This window comes from Macrobrachium nipponense, chromosome 13 (genome assembly GCF_015104395.2).
Source record: "Macrobrachium nipponense isolate FS-2020 chromosome 13, ASM1510439v2, whole genome shotgun sequence".
In the NCBI taxonomy this organism is placed as follows: domain Eukaryota; kingdom Metazoa; phylum Arthropoda; class Malacostraca; order Decapoda; family Palaemonidae; genus Macrobrachium; species Macrobrachium nipponense.
This window is the reverse complement of record NC_087206.1, coordinates 90867847-90887037: the sequence shown is the minus strand read 5'-3', so window position 1 is coordinate 90887037 and position 19191 is coordinate 90867847. Positions and strand designations below refer to the sequence as shown.

The following is a 19191-nucleotide window of genomic DNA, read 5'->3' as shown; positions in this document are numbered from 1 at the left end:
CTACCCACTATTTGCTGGGGATTCGCCTATTCGCAGGATTTTCTGGCAAAAATCATCACCAATTAGTGTATTTTAATGTTATTTTCATGACAATGCATTTTTATGGTAAAAAAATTATTTACTAATTTTCAAATATTAATACTGATTAATACTGTATTAGTAAGTTTAATAAGTTTAAATGATATCACATAGTAAAAATAATAATTCTCTCTCTCTCCTACACAGACGCATGGTTTTTTGTGTGGTAAATAATTGATTTTATATTTTCAAATATTAATATTAATGTATACAGAAATAACATCAATTTATTAAAGAAAATACTAAAATGAATTAGTAAGATTTTAGTTTATAAATTTGAAAAATTATGGAAGAATGAAGGAAATCCCAGTCTTCTCTCTCAAACTCCAGGTACTAAAACTGTCAAACATATCAAATAATGGGAGGAGGGGGAGGAGCTGTTGTGTTGTTGCCACCAAGTGTTCATGCAATTTCTCTCTCTCTCTCTCATTTACTGAGACTTGAGAATTTTTATAGTACATGTACTATTTGTTTTTAATACTTTAAAATAATAATAATAATAATAATAATAATAATAATAATAATAATAATAATAATAATAATGATAATAATATAACTGTAATTACAAAATTCATATTATGTGATAGTATTTTAAAGAAATCCAATAATCTATCCATTTCACTCTTTTAATTAAGGATAACTCCTCTCTCTCTCTCTTTTGCCACACAGGATATGTATGTCATAGTGGTAACTCCCTCTGTTTTGCTGGAAGCGATATAAGTATTTTCTGAGAGAACAGAGAGATAAACACACACACTCTCTCTCTCTCTTTACTGAGATGAAAGAATTTCATCTATGTATGAGTATGTAAAATGTTTATTGATATTTTCTGTTGTTAATAATAATAATAATAATAATAATAATAATAATAATAACTGTAATTACAAAATTCGTATGTGGTAGTATTTTAAAGATAAAAAAGACCTTACCACTTCACTTACGTAAGGATAACTCCTCTCTCTTACTGTGATAAGAGAATTTTTACAGTAGATGAATGTGTTTATTAATATTTTCAAATAATAATAATAATATTATAACTAACTTCAAATGAAAATTCTTCCCTTCGTCTTTTTCTTTATCAATTTCCCTACCTTCTCATAACTCCAGTGACGCTCAGAGCTGGGAAACTGTCAAATTTGTCAAGTAACAGTGCCATACAATGGTCAACGAATTTAATGGTTTTTATGCTCTCTCTCACCGAGGAGATTCTTTTTATGGTACATGCATGTAAAAAGTTTATTATTAATATTTTCCAATAATAGTACTATTAGCGTAATAATACTATAAATGTAATTACAAAATTCATATGTGAGTATTTTAAATACAATAATCTTTCCATTTCACTCTTTTAAATACTGTAAGGACAATCTCTCTCTCTCTCTCTCTTTTGGCTGCAAGTGTTAGAAGTAGGTATGTATGTACGTACGTATATACCTTTAAGGGTGTTAATGTTTAGGATTACTTTGAAATTATATTGATACAGTCTCTAAGATTAATACATTAATATGATAATAATTTAAGGTAAATTTGATGTAGGATGTTACATAAGATTTACATTTGGTGTTTCTGTTTCTTCCTTCTCTCTCTCTCTCTCTCTCAGCAAAAGAATTGATATACAGACAAACATAATTGTTCAGTCCTTTCTTTCTCCCTTCTCTGGAATAGATATATGTATTTATGGGAGGGGAAATAAGTGTTGCCTATAGAAGTTCCTTTCAATCTATTGATATCGTAAGGAGTTATTCTCTCTCTCTCTCTCTCTCTCTCTGTTATTGGCTGTTTATATATTTCTAATGGTAAAATGTTTAAGATGACTTTGGAATGATATTAATAATACGAATTCAATGGTATCTTTGATGTAGGATGATACTTTAAGTATACATTTGGTATTTGAACTTTCAAGATAGGCAGATATGGGCATTTTTAGAGGGGAGTTCTAACTATTCGCAACTTTGTGCTGTTTGCGGGAGTCCCTGGTACACATCCCCTGCGAATATGGGCGGAACACTGTATATGTATGTATGTATGTATGTATGTATGTATGTATGTATGTATGTATGTATGTATGTATGTATATATATATATATAATATATACATATATATATATATGTATATATTTTTATCTATATATTTTATAATAAAAGGAGCCCATAAAAAACACCAAAATATAAAGAGAAAAGTACTATATATCTATATATATAAAATTATATAATATATATAATATATATATATATATATATATATATATATATATATATATATATATATATGATATATATATATATATATAATATATTATATTATATATATATATATATATATATATATAGATATATATATATATATATTATTATATATTTATATATATTGATATATATAGTACTTTTCTCTTTATATTTGGTGTTTTTGTATGGGCTCCTTTTATTATTATTATAAAATATATAAATATATAATATATAAAATATATATATCTATATATATATATATAAATATAGTATATATATATATACATATATATATATATATATATATATACTATATATAATATATATATATTATACACACACAGTAGTACCTTGAGATACGAAAGGCTCAACTTACGAAAAACTCGAGATACAAAAGCCAATGCGAAAAATTTAACGGCTCTACATACGAAAAGTTTTCAAGATACGAAAGGTTTCTGAAAGTCCGAGATTCGCCCGATAACAATTTTGAAACTCGCGCTGCGCGCCGCCATCTTAGTTCTAGTAGACTCGCCACCATCCTCCTACTCTCCCATTGGTTCCTGATGCTAGCCACTGCCATGAGATCCTTCTCTCCTATTGGACAGCATCCCTCCCATCATGCATCTTACACGTACGTGGTGGCGTGCCTACCCCGGCCACTTCGTACCAGAATCTTTATCGTACACACGTGGCATTCGTTCGGTCCAACCATTTTGTTTAGTAACGTAAATTTGTTAGTGATTTCGTTGTGCTACTTTATCATGTTGTGTGAGAACCTAATTAGTATATGTACTACATAACTTAATTACGTACAGTATAGTCATGGGTCCCAAGAAAGTTGCTGAAGTTCACAGAAAGAAGAGAATGCTTTCTATGCAGACAAAAATGGAGATAATAAAGAGGAGCCATGTACATAATGAAATGGAAAGGCTGCTTCTTGTATGGATTGAGGACAAAGAAATCGATGGCGATACGATAACCGAGACGGCAATCTGCCAGAAGGCCAGCGCTATTTTCAGCGATTTGATTGCCCAAGCCGAAATGACAGCGGAGAGGGGACATCAACGGCAACCCCAGAGTTCAAGGCTTCCCATGGGTGGTTAAAAAAATTCCATAAACGGACTGGCATCCATTCGGTGGTGAAGAAATTGAAATTACGTAAAGTATAAAAAAGTAAAAAGAAATGTAAAAATAAAAAAAAAATGACAAAATAAATTTTATTTTAAGTTTTTTGTAAAGTTAAGTGTTACAGTTTTGTTAATGTGTTTTGTAAAGTTTACTTTGTTTTTCTGACATTTTTTTATGTGTTTCGTAAAGTTAAGTGTACGTATCTGCCGTTTGTCCTCCTCCTCTGTTGCCACTTTCGGAGATAGCCTCACTCGAAAGGTAAGCTTCCACATTTTACGTACAGTATTTCTTGTATACCATGTACACTAATACACTTTATTTACAGGTTATTTTGCATTTTGTTATTAATTTAGGTATTGAATGGTCCAAATTGTTGTAGTATTTCATTGTTTATAGGTCAATTTAGCTTTATTATGAAATTTACTGGGGTGTTTTTGGAGGGCTTGGAACGGATTAGCCATTTTACATGTAAAATGTGGTCCAAGATATGAAAACCTCATGATACGAAGGGCGCCTCGGAACGGATTAATTTCGTATCTCGAGGTACTACTTATATTCTTGTGTATTGGTGGCCTTGAGATCCCAAATACGTAAAGGAAAAATATTAGAGGGAATAATGGAGGGTAAAGTGCTTCTAACTTACCTTAAAAAGGATTGATTTGGTTATTTTTACTCTGGAAAGGTTGCCATTAAAAACCAGCTAATTAATCTACATTATTTATTTACAAGAGGCCATTGAATGGCCTGGGATAAAGTAAGGGCAACTTGTCTGCACGTGGACCAATCCTCTCGCTCACAATAGGGAAAAGCTGGCCATAATCAGATTAACGTCAATGCTGGTTTCCAAAATTACTCATAGTTATCTTGCGTTAAGGAAGCACTTGAGACCAATGAGACGTGACACTCGACTAGGCAAAGATCTGGAAGAGTTCCCAGATTAGAGACAGAATAAAATAAAGACTTCTTGCACAAAGTTACAATTATTCACTTTTATCTAACACACTGGGGGGAGGAACTCTAGTGCTTAAATGAAATATTCAATGAAGACTTAAGCTTGAACAGGTCACAGGGGTAGCACGTGCCCCAATGATGACAAAGGAATTTCAATAGAAAAGTGATAAAAAAGGAGTTTTGAAATTGGAATTAGCAAGAGTCCTTGGAGAAACAGGGCTGGTTGGATTTTGCACTTTCTAGACGTACCTTTGATCCTTAGGGCTTGAACCTGGGTCATGATGTATGAAGGGGGCCTCCAACCACCTGGGACGACACAAAGGCTCACTTCAGTCAGATGAGAGGGCACGTCTGCCCTGCCGCAGTTACTGAGACAGAGGCTGGGCGTTTTTGAATCACCTGAGATTTCACACACAGCCTCCGGCATTGTCTGAAAGATGCGAAAACACATCCAGCGAATTGGAAGGAAAAGAGGTCTTATGTTGGGAATTCCTAAAGCTCACATCGAGGCCTATCTAATCCTGTGACCTGCCTTTTTTAATCTAACCTCGAGGCCTAAGTTAATGGCTTATTTTCTTTCTCCGCTCCTAAACGGAAATGCCTTTTCTGGCATGCGTTCTCCCTCCTACAGTCAGCTGATTTGGAGAAAATGGGTGCACTTCAACTGGATCTTTCAACTGGCTAGAGAGAGAGAGAGAGAGAGAGAGAGAGAGAGAGAGAGAGAGAGAAAATCGAGAGAGAGAAAGAGAGAGCGAGAGAGAGAGAGAGAGAGAGAGAGAGAGAGAGAGAGAGTCTTTCATAATTTACATAGATGCTAACAGGGTTAACCAAAGGGTTTGTTTTATACCCAAAATTTTAATTGTTTTATATATTGCAGTTCTTCTATAAGTTCAATTACCTCTAAAATAAGAAAAGATGTGTGTGCATATAATGATAACAGTATTACCATCCATACCATCAGTTCACATGTCAAGACCAGGTGTAGGTGAAGAGGCATGCTTTAAGCTAATAAGAGCCACATACTAAGCTATACTGGGTTCATCAACTGTACACCATTCACCAGAAAATAAATTTGACTGATAGTAAAAAGACTTAGAAATTGCTCTTATGGCATGAAGTTGAAGGGGATTTCCTTCTGACACAAGGCATCTAGTAACTCTGGTTGGCAAAACAATTGTAAACAGTAAGCTTTTGATTTTCCTAAAGGATGAATGTATATTTCTTAAAATTCTGCTTGTTATTTGCATTATAAGAAATTCAACTGGAGCCATCAGTTTTTGCCATTTGATGGCAAGTCGTTCATTGCAAATTTTAATGTGCTCTGTAGAATTTTCTGTACGAGTAAATCTACAATCAATTTGTTTTGACAGATTTCATATATGTGTTCCTAAAAAATATTTTTTAATTAAAATTAAATCTGAATTAGTTGTGCTAATCCCGTTGGGCTATCCAGGGGGTGGCTCTACCCTTATAATGCTTTCATAGCTGTCAGTTTGTCAAAACCAGACCCAGAAGAAACTCAAAGGGGAGTAATTTTTGCACTATGATATTGAAACTTGCACAGAATATTCACCTATATGCACAGAATACATCAGCTAAATTTCATCTTCCTAAGTTGAATAGTATTTATTTTTTAAATATTTTTCACTTTTTTTGGTTGTTTTTTCTTCTATCTTTAAAAGCTATCTCCTCCCTTATTTATGAATTAATTCGAAAAAATTTAAATCCAGCATAAAGCTTATAGTATACCAAATAGAAATAAACTAGCATATTTCATAGTTTTCCTTTTTTTTTGTCTTGTCTGAAAAAACAAAAATTTGAAGAAAAAAAATCAAAATTTTCAAATTTCAATATATTATTATAATTTTTTTTTTCGGCGATATGAAAAATGTAATAGGATGTTTTATTTCTACAATCACCCAGAATTATAATACTTTTTAAATTTTCAAAATTGGTTCATAAATAAGGAAGTAGTTAGCATTTGAATAAAAAAAAATGCTACTTTGAGAAAAAGCAGTTTAAAGTTTCATGATTCGTATTACTACTATCAGGGCAAATTGTATCATCTTCATCATCTGATAGCACTAATGAAAAGTCGTCCTCGATATCATCAAATAACCCCACAGTTTCACTTACATTAGTAGGTGTCTTGTAGAATATATTTGTAGGAAAACCAATGTTTTCCATTTCACACATGCTCGACGGAGTTTCCAAGTTGCCATTTCCTGTTCCATTCTTTCTTTTTTGTTCACGTTCCTTTTTCATCTTTTTGTGTAATTTTTGCATGGTTTTTGCAGACACTAAACGCTTGTTCGACCACTTCTTCTTAGGCATGATTATCAGCCAAAAAAACAAGCAAATACCCGATAAAAACAGACAAGAGCTGATCAAGAATAACAGCACATGCGCGAACACGCCCCCTAAACAGAATTGATCGGGAAACACTCACTGTCCACATGGTGATGGAGATGATGTTGTTGATACAACATTACGACGATGCCAGAGGGAAAAATATCGTACCATAACAAACAAAATAAAAATCAATATCAAAGCAAATAATTGAAAAGTAACTAGGACAGTGGACGTTATGGATGACAGATAGATTCTGCTGTCTGCATATAAACGCACAAAATTGCATTGTTTACCTATTAAAATACTTCAGATCGCTTTCATCTTTCGTTTGGCAACATTACACACCTCTAGGATGCTGGAGAGTGGGTAAACTAAAATTCGTGTTCCTGATCCAAAATTCGAGTTTTTCCCCTTAAAGGAATGGACGTTTTATAAAACTTACCTGATCAGACACATCAAATATCTGAGTCATACAGGTAAAGACAACGAACATCGTCCATTCTTAGCCTCTTCTCTGTTTTAGTACGTGTCAAGGTAATTATCAAAGAATACAGTAATCCATCTTGAAGGCTGTCAAAACTATTAAGAAACTGAGAAAATTGGTCAGTTGGATGGAAAGGGTAAAGGTTATATATCATCATAGTTAACATTTATAATGTCAGATATTAGGGGCTGGACAGAATGGGTATTAAAACCCTCGTGGAAGTTCTGATTGCAAATGGTAATCTATCACACAAACCACAGGTAGAAGGAAAACAGAAACCTCAACAATAAATCCTTCATCATTTACTCCATTTACGCATTTTACATGCGTCATTCAACTTCAATACTTAAGAAATCTGTACAATATATAACAAGTTTCTATTATAAAAAAAATTTAAAACAAAAAACTGGCAATTTATGCCCTAACTATATACAAAAGAATACAATTAAATATATGCTACTTTTTTTCACCCAAGTATGCTCTATGATTCTTACTTTCAATCATCTTTAAAATTAAGACTTCCCAAACAAGGTTTAGTTATACATAGTTATGGCAGTGTTAAGAAAACATACCTCCTTTGGGTTGAGAATAAAATTAAGTATGTGATTAAACAAAAAGAATCATAATCTTTGCAATGAAAACCTATAAGGGGTTAAATACTAACACAGAGCTTAAGGTTTGATGTGATTTGTCTTAACTACTTGTTCACATCTTGTACAAAATCCTACCAAAATTTGTACAGTGAAAGTATTCTTCCCATCCAAACTGGAAAGAGAAATAATTAAACACATGTCTTGTATAAGAAATTACACCCCATCAGAATTCAGAGAGAAAAAAATATTCAAACAATTATTAAAGATCATTTCATGTGGACTTGAATCTATCAAAAGATAATTTTGTTTCATTCAAGTAGTTTTTCTTCCAGATTGATCGTTCAAAATGCGAAATCAAATAAAAATTATGACAACAACTAAATATTTTGTACAATTTGCTTTGGCAGTGCTACAGCTTAGCATTCAAACTTAATGTGTAACAAACAGAAATCAACAAACGAAAAACTGCTTTCATCTCTGACACAATAAAATTTCCACCGTTCAAGGAGATAAACAAACCTAAAGTTGGTAAATACATTCACTGCATTTTGGTCAGGAGAGTATAGCCTTTGGGAACATTCAATTTGCATGTACAAATAAGTAAGTTTTCAGCCAAATAATACTCATTGGATGTCAGACAAATACTAGCACAGGTAATTACAAAAACATCACTTCCCAAAATGCTAAAGGAAATATGCCACAGTACAGTTGTGTTACAAACAATATATTAAGTACGTAGTTGGTAGGAACATGGCGTATGTTATCCGAGAGGTAATAATAGTACTGCTGTATACTTAGACCACTGAATTCAAATGCCACATTTCCTAGAGGGCTTGTCCAATAAAACAAAATAATGCAGGGAGACAATAAATACAAACTTACAATTATGTAGCTGGACAAATACAGTTATGAATAGCAACAAATACTGCACAGGTGTAAAAACATGGGAACTTTGGGCAGAAAAAAATAAATTATAATAACAAAGAACTCATTTAATAATGTATTTAATTCAATGACACTCAATTTACTTGTAAAACTGTATCTTACGAACAATTCTGATTGTATTAACCTTTAAAGATTTTTGAGGGTCCAGAGTTTGTTCACAGCAAAACACATTTTGTTCTGGCTTACTGCTTCTGAGAACCGAGACAGTTTTCTTTCATTAATGACTGAATAAGTGTAATGGTTTGTAGCAAAAATACTTTGAAAACAGAAAACAGAACTACATAATAATAATAATGTGTTGATGTTAGCTGAGAACAGAAACTGCTTTGCTTTTCAGAATTCTCTTTTCACACAATACAGCTTGACAAACCTATTTTACACTATGGAAAGTATTTATTTTGCTTCAAATGATGAAGACTATTGCAGCTTATGACTGCATAAGAAAAAAACTTGGAAAAGAAGCAAAAACACAGCATATGAAAAAACATGAAAACAAAGAAAAACATTGCATATGAAAAAAGATGAGAAAAGGAGAAAGGCAAAAACAATTCTATGATATCCTATTTAGAATGGGTTAATTATTCTCAGAACCACCATACTTTTGGGCAAAATTATATTAAACCCACCTCAATACCTTCCAGGTGTCATCACAATACTAACCGACATTCAAATCTTTAGGGTTAATTTTTTTCTTCTAAATTTTCACAGGGATGATGTCTGCAAAATCTCTTGGGATGAAAATCCCATGATGTCACCTGACATCAACAGAATCTCAAGTATGAAATTTCTAGTACATCACTGGACATCACCAGAATCTCGAAGGGTTAACAGATATCCTCCAGAAAGATGATGATGATGATGGTGACTACTTCTTTCCATGATTAACAGGACTGAAAGACTGGCAAATTTCTCAAGTACTACAAGCATGACAAGTCACATTCAAATGTCAAGCTTTTCAAAAGCAAAGGTTAAAGGAACAAGCAGTCCAATGATTTTTTTTATCCAGATCCAAAAAAAAAAAAGGTAGAACAACTGACCCTAATAATGAAAGAAACAAAACACTTACATCATGAAGGACTAAAAGTTATTGGAGTCAGAAAAAACTGAAGCAGGATGATATTTCAAAAACTTGAAAGCTGCCAAAATGTGCAATCTGAGGATACTAATTTGCACAAAGTAGATATGGAAGGAGCTGGACTGAAGGGTATTATGAGATCACTTTGAAGTTAGAGGAAATCTTTCCTTGAGTTCAACAGAAAGAAGACCAAGAGATGAGGTAAGAATTAGGTCACTGATCACAACCCTATAAATGATAAATAGTTATTGCTTTACTAATGGGATGAAGAAAAAGTTTGGAGAAATGAACTCCCAAAATACCAACAGAAGTGAGTGTCTTGTAGATATTAAATCTTGCAAAAAAAAAATTAAATAAAAAAGTATAACTATCTCACAGATAATGACTTTTGCAGTGACTAACTAGCAATTCAATACAGTAGGCTTAATGATTTTTTGTACACGGCATGTCAAATTAAGGAGACATCTGAAAACTCTGCTATGTTATTAGTTAACAGTTACTTAATCAATATTCTGTCAATTAATATATTTGCTTTTGTCAAGTGTTTACATGTTTAGCTGCTTCATACCAAAAGTAGCTTTGCAAACAGCTTCTTCATGGCTTACAAAAAGTATGTTTCCTGCTACACACTGTAGTTACTACATGTCTCCTTGGCTTGCTGTTGTGTACTGAAATTCACAAAGCTAAATGTATCTGCAAAAAAGTAAGTCTTGACCCCGAGACATGAATGGTTGTGGATTTACAACTCAAATGAGAAAATGATGTGTAAGGGAAAGGGTAAACAAGTGGCTAAAACAAATAGGTCACAAATACCGTATGAAGTTCACATACTCCCTGATGATAGATGCAAAAGTGACTGGACTTTGGTATCTTTCAAATCTACCAGCACAAGATCAGCTCTACAATTGAGGTTCACGAAAGGATTCAGATTCTCATAGGCCTTCACAGCCCCCCATGATACTCAACTATACATATAATGGACTGCAAAAACTGGACTGGAATCGTTAAAAACCTACAGTATGTGGCTTTCATGTTTACCATCTGGTCTATCTGCTATCCTGAATCACATGTAACTGAGATATTGTTGCAACATTCATACACTTCTTATTCTTGCAGTAAATGCAGTAAAACTTAAAAAAAAAAAAAAAGTGCTAAAAAGAATTTTATCTTGCCTTCTTAGTACAAAACTGTACAAAAACTGATACAGGAAATTATTTCACACTTATATGAAGAGTTTGTCCCACCTGAAATGACTACATAAAAGCTCTACAACTCAAATAACATTATTACATGTAATTAAAACCATAAACCATATAACAAAGTATGAGTGGTTATTCACTTGGCCGTCAAGTCTTCTGACCAAGCTTTTACATACATCTCCTTTACAAGTTTTATTTCTATTATAATTGTACTTCTATTCCAGATATAAAACCATTACATTTTATACATCTACCATTGTGATGGTACATGTCCAAAGCTTAAAATATTTTTCTACTGAAACTGATGAATTCAAATGATTTGTTTTGTCAAAACAGAATCCTGGTTCTCTGTTTAAGTGAATCAATTAGTTTTTAACCTTTTTAACATTTGTAAACAAGTGGCATCCATGGTACACATTGGCTGACAGTTAAACACTGATGGTCAAGGAAAGGGGAAAGAACATATACTGAAGTATATAGTCAAGGCCATGTAAGTTGAAACCACTTTTAAAGTAACAATTCTACCTCAAAATCGTTGATTAATAAACCCATCATCAATAATCGTTAAAGGATTCATCCACAAGTCCTGAGTGGTGAAATTTAAACTTAACAGCACTATTTTAAGAACTTACCAGCAGTTACTGACCAGAGAAGTGATATCACCAATCACTTGTTCTTTGCTTTGAAACTTCATATGCTGAACTTACCATTCCTAAATTACTTTAAATCTATCTTTCACAAAGGGTCATACATGCATAACATTCTGAAAGTGATACTATGAAGTCCAGTTATGACTGACTGGTCTGTACACAGATCACTTAACTGCCAGCAAGTGGGCTTTCTGTCAACTACAAAAATCTGAAAAAATTATGTTCACAAAAATGAAACCATAATACTACTGTCTTCACTGAATAAATATTAAAAATTCTTTTTCTTTGACAATACATACATTCACCATATATTTGCAATTGGCAGTGTGTAACAATCATCTGACATACCTTAACATAGGCTTAGTCTCAAATATGAAAAAATGCTGGAAACTGCTTACTGTAACCCAATGTGTAAATTATGAAAACATCCTTCTTGCAAATGGTAATCAAATACCTTGCAGACTAACACCATGCACTCTAAGTTGTGAACTAAATATCCTTTTCATTTAGTTTTAATCAGAGTAAACAAAACAAAGTAGCTTTTGAGATATCTGATTCCATATTGTTCATGCACACATCAAATGTTCTTATTTTATATCATCCTGCAACAGCTGGGGAGTGGAATCACACTTTCAAATAGCAGATTTCAATACACTGTGGTTTGCCTCTCTCAGTGGAGTGTAATATTAAAGGTACTAAAATCAAGTATCATTTATTTTGTTTTTTGTTCTTTCTAAATTTTGGCTTAATTAATTTTGCAAAATTTCAGGTTGCTCTAACATTAAAGGGAATGCTGTCTTATGGACTCAAAAAACTGCCAAATTAAATTTATTCTCATCTGTCAATCCCTTTAAATGACACTTTCATAAAATTGTGTAGTACTCCAGGTGAATTTAAATAAATCTGTTAATACCCTCCAACAAAACACACAACCCAACAGAAAGGCCTTTCTATATGTAATATATAAAACTACTTTCTTAATACTATTCTTTTGGTTCCAGCCATTGACTAAACTCACTCTGATGCATTTTCATAAAAACCAGATTCTACTATACAAGTCCCTTTCTTAATAAAACCCCACGTGAAAAAAATATAATAAACAAAATAGCACTGACTTTTACATATCTTTATGAAGCTTACAAATTTTCCACTTTCTTGACCATGAATCCAATATATGATTCTTGTCCATAAGTTCGGCGGGGGGACCTTCCAAAAGAATCAACGTCACTGGTAATAACAAACGCTTTTCCACCTTGTTCGTAAGAAAGACCTCAGCGGCAGCCACGCTGAACATGCTCTGCTCAACGTGGGCATGAAGAAACGGCAAAACAGTAATTTTCTGATAAAGTCTATATAAATCTGGGTACATCTGGGCTAGGTCTTGCTTTGATACAATGATGGACAGTAAATGCAAGAGACTACTGTCATGACTCTCCCCTAACTGCTTCCCTAACGAATGTAATTTTGCCAAGTATTGCGAACTGTTCCCTTGATATTCTGACATCAGATTTGGAGAGATCATTTCCAAGTCTGCTGAAGACAAGTGCCTCATATTTTTAGAAAATATATCAGTAATTTCTTTCCCAGGAGAGAGCAAGGTCAACATCACATGTGAGAGAAAGATATCTATAAGTGACATTACATTATACTCATTCAAGTTCTCGTGCTTCAGCTCAGGTAACCTTTGGCAGATCTGAGATCTAAACTCCTTCATTAATTGACATAATGACTGGGGATCAGTATGCTTGGTACTCATGATTGAATGAAGCTTAGTTAGCAGTGATGAACATCTCAACAAAGAATCATAGTCTTGTAATTCTAGGACACTGAATCCAAAAGCTTCCATATTACCAGTTGTCTTATATATGTCTTGAGAAATTTTTCTTAGCACTTTGATATTGCCAAAAAAGAAATTAACGATTCTTGAATTAACAATACAATTATGACTGTATGGTTCAGTCATGTTCATGAGTTCTGACGCTTCAGGAAACTGTGCAAACTTATGGTAGGATGCTTTACATAACCGAGTTAATACAGACAAATGTTGGAAGAGGTTCTTCAGAAAACTTGCCTTGTCCAGCCACTCAAGACAAACAGACAGTGGTGGATAACGTACTGGTACCTGAAGCATTACTGAAGAATCAATAGTTGTTTCAATCAAATTTGATAAACTAGTATATGATATCAATTTACTCATATTCACATTACGCTTTCTTAAGTAGGTTAAACATGACATTGCCTGACCTGGGTACCCTATTTGGCTGCAAAAGAAATGTTCCTCACTTTCACCCCTGTTGTTTAGCCATCGTATTATGGCATAGTCTTTATCTTTCACCGCTATGACACTAAAGAAAGGACTTTCTGAAAGAGATTCAAACAGTTTATCTTCTATGCACTCAGCTATGTGCTTGATCATGTATGAGATAAAATATTCTTTCTGTGGTGACTGTTGGGGGCCAGGAAATGTACCTCCAGCTAAATCACTGACGGTTCTAATGATGTCCTCCACACCAGAGATTTCTTGCAAGTGCCCCTTCAACACAGGATACACATAATCAAACAATTCTACCACTTTTTCTCTCTTAAAAGCCACTACCCTATGCATAGAGGTTTCTTTATGATACCGAAGCTGACCCGCAACTAAATACACATCTTTTGGAGTCTGAAGCCTGAATACTTCAATGTCATTACGATCTGAGGATGACCACTCACATATACTGCAAATAAAAGCCCTTTCATGCTCCACATAGTACATCCAAGGAAAAACCTTTTGCCAAGTCTCTATACACTCAGATACCTTTGGAAGTGAGGGCCTCTCTTCACCCTGTTTACCTTGCTTTGACTGGGTAGGGTGCACCTGTGCAGAAGACCAATTCCTCATATTGGCTATTCCAGGATTACTAAATAAGTTTTCTTGGGGGGCTATTGCATGTCCAGGTTGAATTCCCTGATTATTAATTCCAAAATGAGTGCCCATAGATGCTGGAATGTTAGGTGAAGAGATATTACCTGCAAGACTTTGGGGCATATGCAGTCTGTTCTGAAGGGACTCAAAGTCCACAGAAGTTGACCTAGAGGAAAGTGAATATCGATCATCTCTACAAGGATTCTGAATTGGTTGAAATATTTCACATTTAGTCTGAGAATCAGGTGACGCAGATAAACTCTGTTTAAACTGAGGCTGACTATGTGATTGCACTATTTGAGAAGACTGCAAATAGGATGGTCCACTCTGCCCTTGTTGACTGTGAGGGACTCTAACAATTCCTGGGGTAGATTGAACACAAGTCGATCCAGGAACACTGGTGGCTGCAAGGTTAATTCTGTTTAAGTCTCCAGGTCCAATAACTTGCTGATCATGGCTATATGCAGATTCCAACTGTTCTGGCCTTTTACTTTTAGGTCCACTCTTCTTTACTAGTGACAACACAGACTTTCCAAAAGTTTTGGAACTTTTTTTCTTTGTCTGTAAGGAATCAGTCTCCCATTTCATATCTTTGTAGTAATCCTGGTCTTTGTGCATATCTTTGGAGTCATCCTGGTCTTTGTGTTGCCACATGTGGTAAGCCCTGTCTTCAACACTTATGATTCGGGGCAAATTTTCTTCGTCATTTGCAGGGCTGCTTGATCGTTCATCCCTAGGAGAATCTTCCAGTTTCACTTGGGGAATCTTGCTTTCCCTTAACGAAGAACAGCTTTCTTGCTGAGGTTTATCACCTGCAGAAGAATGACCAAGCGAATGGGCTTCTTGGAATTTTGAATCACTCTGTTTAGGAGAGTTTCTTGTGGTTGCATCAATCATCATATGCTCGGAAGACTTAAGTTCTCTTTTGAAAGGGACATCACCCTTCTTGATATTTTCCTTACTGACTTCTGATGAAAAATTACCAGAATTATCTTGCACAAGACTTGATCTGGACATTTTTGCAACATCCTTTGATTTTTCTGACTGACGCTTCTCCTTACCCATTAAAAGATTGACGAGCCTATTGTTAACAAAAGTATCACATATCCCAAGACCCAATCCAGGTTTACTGACTGCATTAGAAAGCTGATTAGTATCAGTAGAGCCTTCAGCTTTAGCTGTCTTTATGAATTTTGAGGGTTTATTCACTGATGAGTTACTTTTTCTTTTTGTTATGTTAGTCTTTTCCACAGTTTCAGTTTTGACATTGTTTATTGAACTAAGTGCTAAAAGACTGCTTGGATCACTTTCACTACCATTAAATGACTGGTTACTAACTGTTTTAACTACAGATGCCGCCTGCAATTTTTCAGAGGTACACATTGAATTACTCTCTTCATCCGAGTCAGCTTGAATTTCTTCATCAGTTATTTTCCAAGCATCCAGTCGCATAATTCCGAGAAGCAAGGATTCAAGTAGCTCTGAAAAAAAATGCAAGAAAAATTCAACTATAGTCAAAAGAAAATGACTATGAACATGGCTGTCATTAGCTATGTTGCCAAACTTCTTCCTGACTTATAATCTGACTACAGCTAATATGCATTCCTCAACTCTGGGTTCTTTAATCTGGTCATAAGATCCTACTTATTCCTCCTAAGGGCTGTCCAGAAGAAAGAGACCATTCACAGACAAGGCCAACTTAATTTACAATTTACCATCGCTTGAGCAGCCAATAACAGTATTTTTTTGTTTTATCGCATTGTATCATTTATTTTTATCGGCGAGTCTGGACTAGATATTGGGCATAAGTATAATTCATTCAGATAATTAGAAATGACATCATCCTCATCCTACTTTCCAACCAAAGTAGTTCAATGATGATTTCAATTCTTCAGATTTCAATTCTTTGGTCCAATTTACATCTTCATGGTTAGATACACATGGGAAGATGTGGCACTGTGCTTGCCACATCTACATGATATCCCAACTTAGGTCACGGTTTTATGAATTAAATTTGGGAAAAGTGGTGATGGCTAAAATGTTCTACATTTTCGTAGTCATTTGGGCTTGACTGTATAAGTATTTCTGAAATTTTACATCATATATGAATGCTCTCTATTTACATGCCAAATAGGCTAGTAAAAAATTAGAACGAGTAATAGAACGGTAGTTACAAATAAAAGTAAAAGCTTCAAAAATTATATTACTGTCAATATGTAAATGCTTTATGATCAAGGAGATGGTACTTAGTGACTGAAATAATGTCTTCTGCTTCCTCACAATAATTTTTCCCAAAGTATTATTTCTTTGAACAGCTTTTTTTTTCTTCAATGTATTTATGAGTATTCATTTATTGGAAATAAGTACTCTTTTATGGTAATTATTTATCATTTTGAGTGACTAAGAGCATATCCCCACGAAACCCCTGGTATAACGGGGTTATTTCCCAAATAACTGACTAATGAGCTATTTCTTACAAATCAACTTAAATCATATTATGCCAGTTGGCTAAAAGACTGCTGATGTGAAATCATCAAACCAAAATTAAGAATATTTCCAATTCTGCATATTACCTGGCCTACGCATAACTCTCTCTGCTTCATTTCTCAAATTGCGTGTACCTTCTCGAACATATTTCTTCCAATTTTCTTCCTCCTCAGGATTTAGAGCCAAATAAAATGGATCTCTTTTTCCTGTGAAGAAAAATTTGTAAGTAAACAATTTCATTATAGGCTTTTCCCCACATTTTGTTGTTTTCCAAAGAAACATTTTAATATTATTTTAAACAGCTGAATTAGTAGTAAGTATATGGTAATAAAATTAAACACTGAATTATTTTTACAAAGTATATTTTTCTTTTAAACAAAGCCATCACTCATATAGGTCCATATTTATGGTCTCTAAATGTTACCAGGTGCACTCTTTCAACTAAGAAAGAAAAGAATCATTAGAAGCTTTGAACATGTGCCACCTTGAGCCTTAGGTATTCATCAATCACCTGGCTCAACTTAGGTGAAAAGATTGCGCTGATGAGTGTGTCCCAGTGGTGACTGAGACCTGACAACTATAGGAGACCACTTTAAGATGAGAAGTAAAGTAAGGAGTGGAGCATATGCTACCGAATAGAGGGTTGGATATTTGTATACCAAGTGACCACACTATCAGTATGACTATCTTACTCACCTGTATCAGACCAGTCCAGGGAATGACGTGTCAATTCCTTAACCCGCCCGAAGGAAGAAGGAAAGGTACAAGAGAAAGAAAGAGACCAGCCAACTCATCACTTACTTTCATCCACACAATCATCTCAGGTAAGATACAAAAGTGCCCTGTTAAGGGCAACTATGAGTTACACAACCTGTTGGGCAGCCACCACAGGACCAAGGGAAAACGTGTCAGCAGATCTGTGGGCAACATCCTTAAGACAGGAAAAGGTGAACTTGGACTGGCGTAACCAATTACCAGCGCTCAGCACTCTATGTAAAACCAAGTTCTTTTTGAAAACTATAGAGGGACCAATACCCCAAACATCATGCACTCTAAGCGTGCACAGACGTAGTGACGGAATCATCAAGAGTCAAATATGCCTGTCTGATGGCTTCCCGTATCCAAAAAGAGATAGTATTCTTCGACACCTCTTTCTTTGTACGTCCTGTGCTAACGAAAAGTCTGTGGCAGCCTGGCCGAAGGTGCCATGTCCTTTCAAGATAGCAATGCAGGGCCTGGACAGGACACAACAAAAGCTCTTGAGCATCACCACCCACAAAGTCATTCAGTGATGGAATGGAAAATGAAGTGAACCTATCATTGTACAGAGGGATTTTGGGTCTTGGTCACGAATTCTGGGACAAACTTGAAGGACACCGACCCCCAACCCCTGGTGTGCTTCACATTATATCTCAGCCGTAGAGCTCTCCTACCCTCTTCAAAGATGCCAAGGCCAGGAGGAAAACCGTCTTGAGCATCAAGTTCCTGTCAGATGAGTGATGCAAAGGCTAATATGGACCCTTAATGAAGCTCTTGAGAACCAAGGAAACATCCCACGTCAGAGGCTTGAGCTCCCTAAGAGAACTCGATTGCTCAAACCCCTTAACTAGCAAAGAAAGTTCCCAGGATGAGGAGATATCAATACCTCTAATGCATAACACTAAACTCAGGGCCACCCTGTAGCCTCTAATGGCAGAAACGGACAAATGTTTCTCATCTCTGAGGAAGGTTAAAAAGTCTGCTATTCGCTAAATAGAGGTTGAGAGTAGAGAAAAACCCTGTTTACGATACCAATCACAGTAGATTGCCCATCTGCCTTGGTAAACTGCAGAGGTCGACCTTCTGAGACTGCTGGACATATGCCCTGCTGTTCTCTGAGAAAAGCCTCTAGCTCGGAGGAGATACTTGATAGCCTCCAACCGTAAAAAGACAGGGATTCTACTGACTGGTGGAACCTTTCCGCCAAGGGGGAATTTCCCTTGGAACCTCCGACAACAACGACAGCAGATCTGGAAATCATTCTGCCTGAGACACTGCAAACTTATCAGCTGTTCAGAACTTGACGGATCAAACAAAACGGAGGGAAGGCATACACCTGTAGGTTGTCCCAGGGATGTT

General features: G+C 34.9%; 2 protein-coding genes across 3 annotated transcripts in view; both read right to left on the bottom strand.

The window, feature by feature from the left end:
* Nucleotides 1-4172: 4172 nt before the first annotated feature.
* On the bottom strand, nucleotides 4173-7373 carry LOC135225199 (uncharacterized). The gene is made up of 3 exons (XM_064264505.1): nucleotides 6520-7373; nucleotides 4633-4813; nucleotides 4173-4352 (listed from the first exon to the last, which is right to left on the bottom strand). Exons 1-3 carry the CDS (start codon nucleotides 6715-6717, stop codon nucleotides 4282-4284), a joined length of 450 nt encoding a protein of 149 aa, XP_064120575.1. The 5' UTR covers nucleotides 6718-7373; the 3' UTR covers nucleotides 4173-4281.
* Nucleotides 7374-7505: 132 nt separating this feature from the next.
* LOC135225198 (uncharacterized) overlaps nucleotides 7506-19191 on the bottom strand; it is a 76746-nt gene continuing 65060 nt past the window's right edge. For both annotated transcript variants that reach the window (XM_064264503.1, XM_064264504.1), the window contains 2 exons: nucleotides 17160-17279; nucleotides 7506-16067 (listed from right to left, as the gene is read on the bottom strand). In XM_064264503.1, coding sequence (XP_064120573.1) covers nucleotides 12799-16067; nucleotides 17160-17279 — 3389 coding nt within the window. In that variant the 3' untranslated portion in view covers nucleotides 7506-12798. The remainder of the gene's footprint in view (nucleotides 16068-17159; nucleotides 17280-19191) is intronic.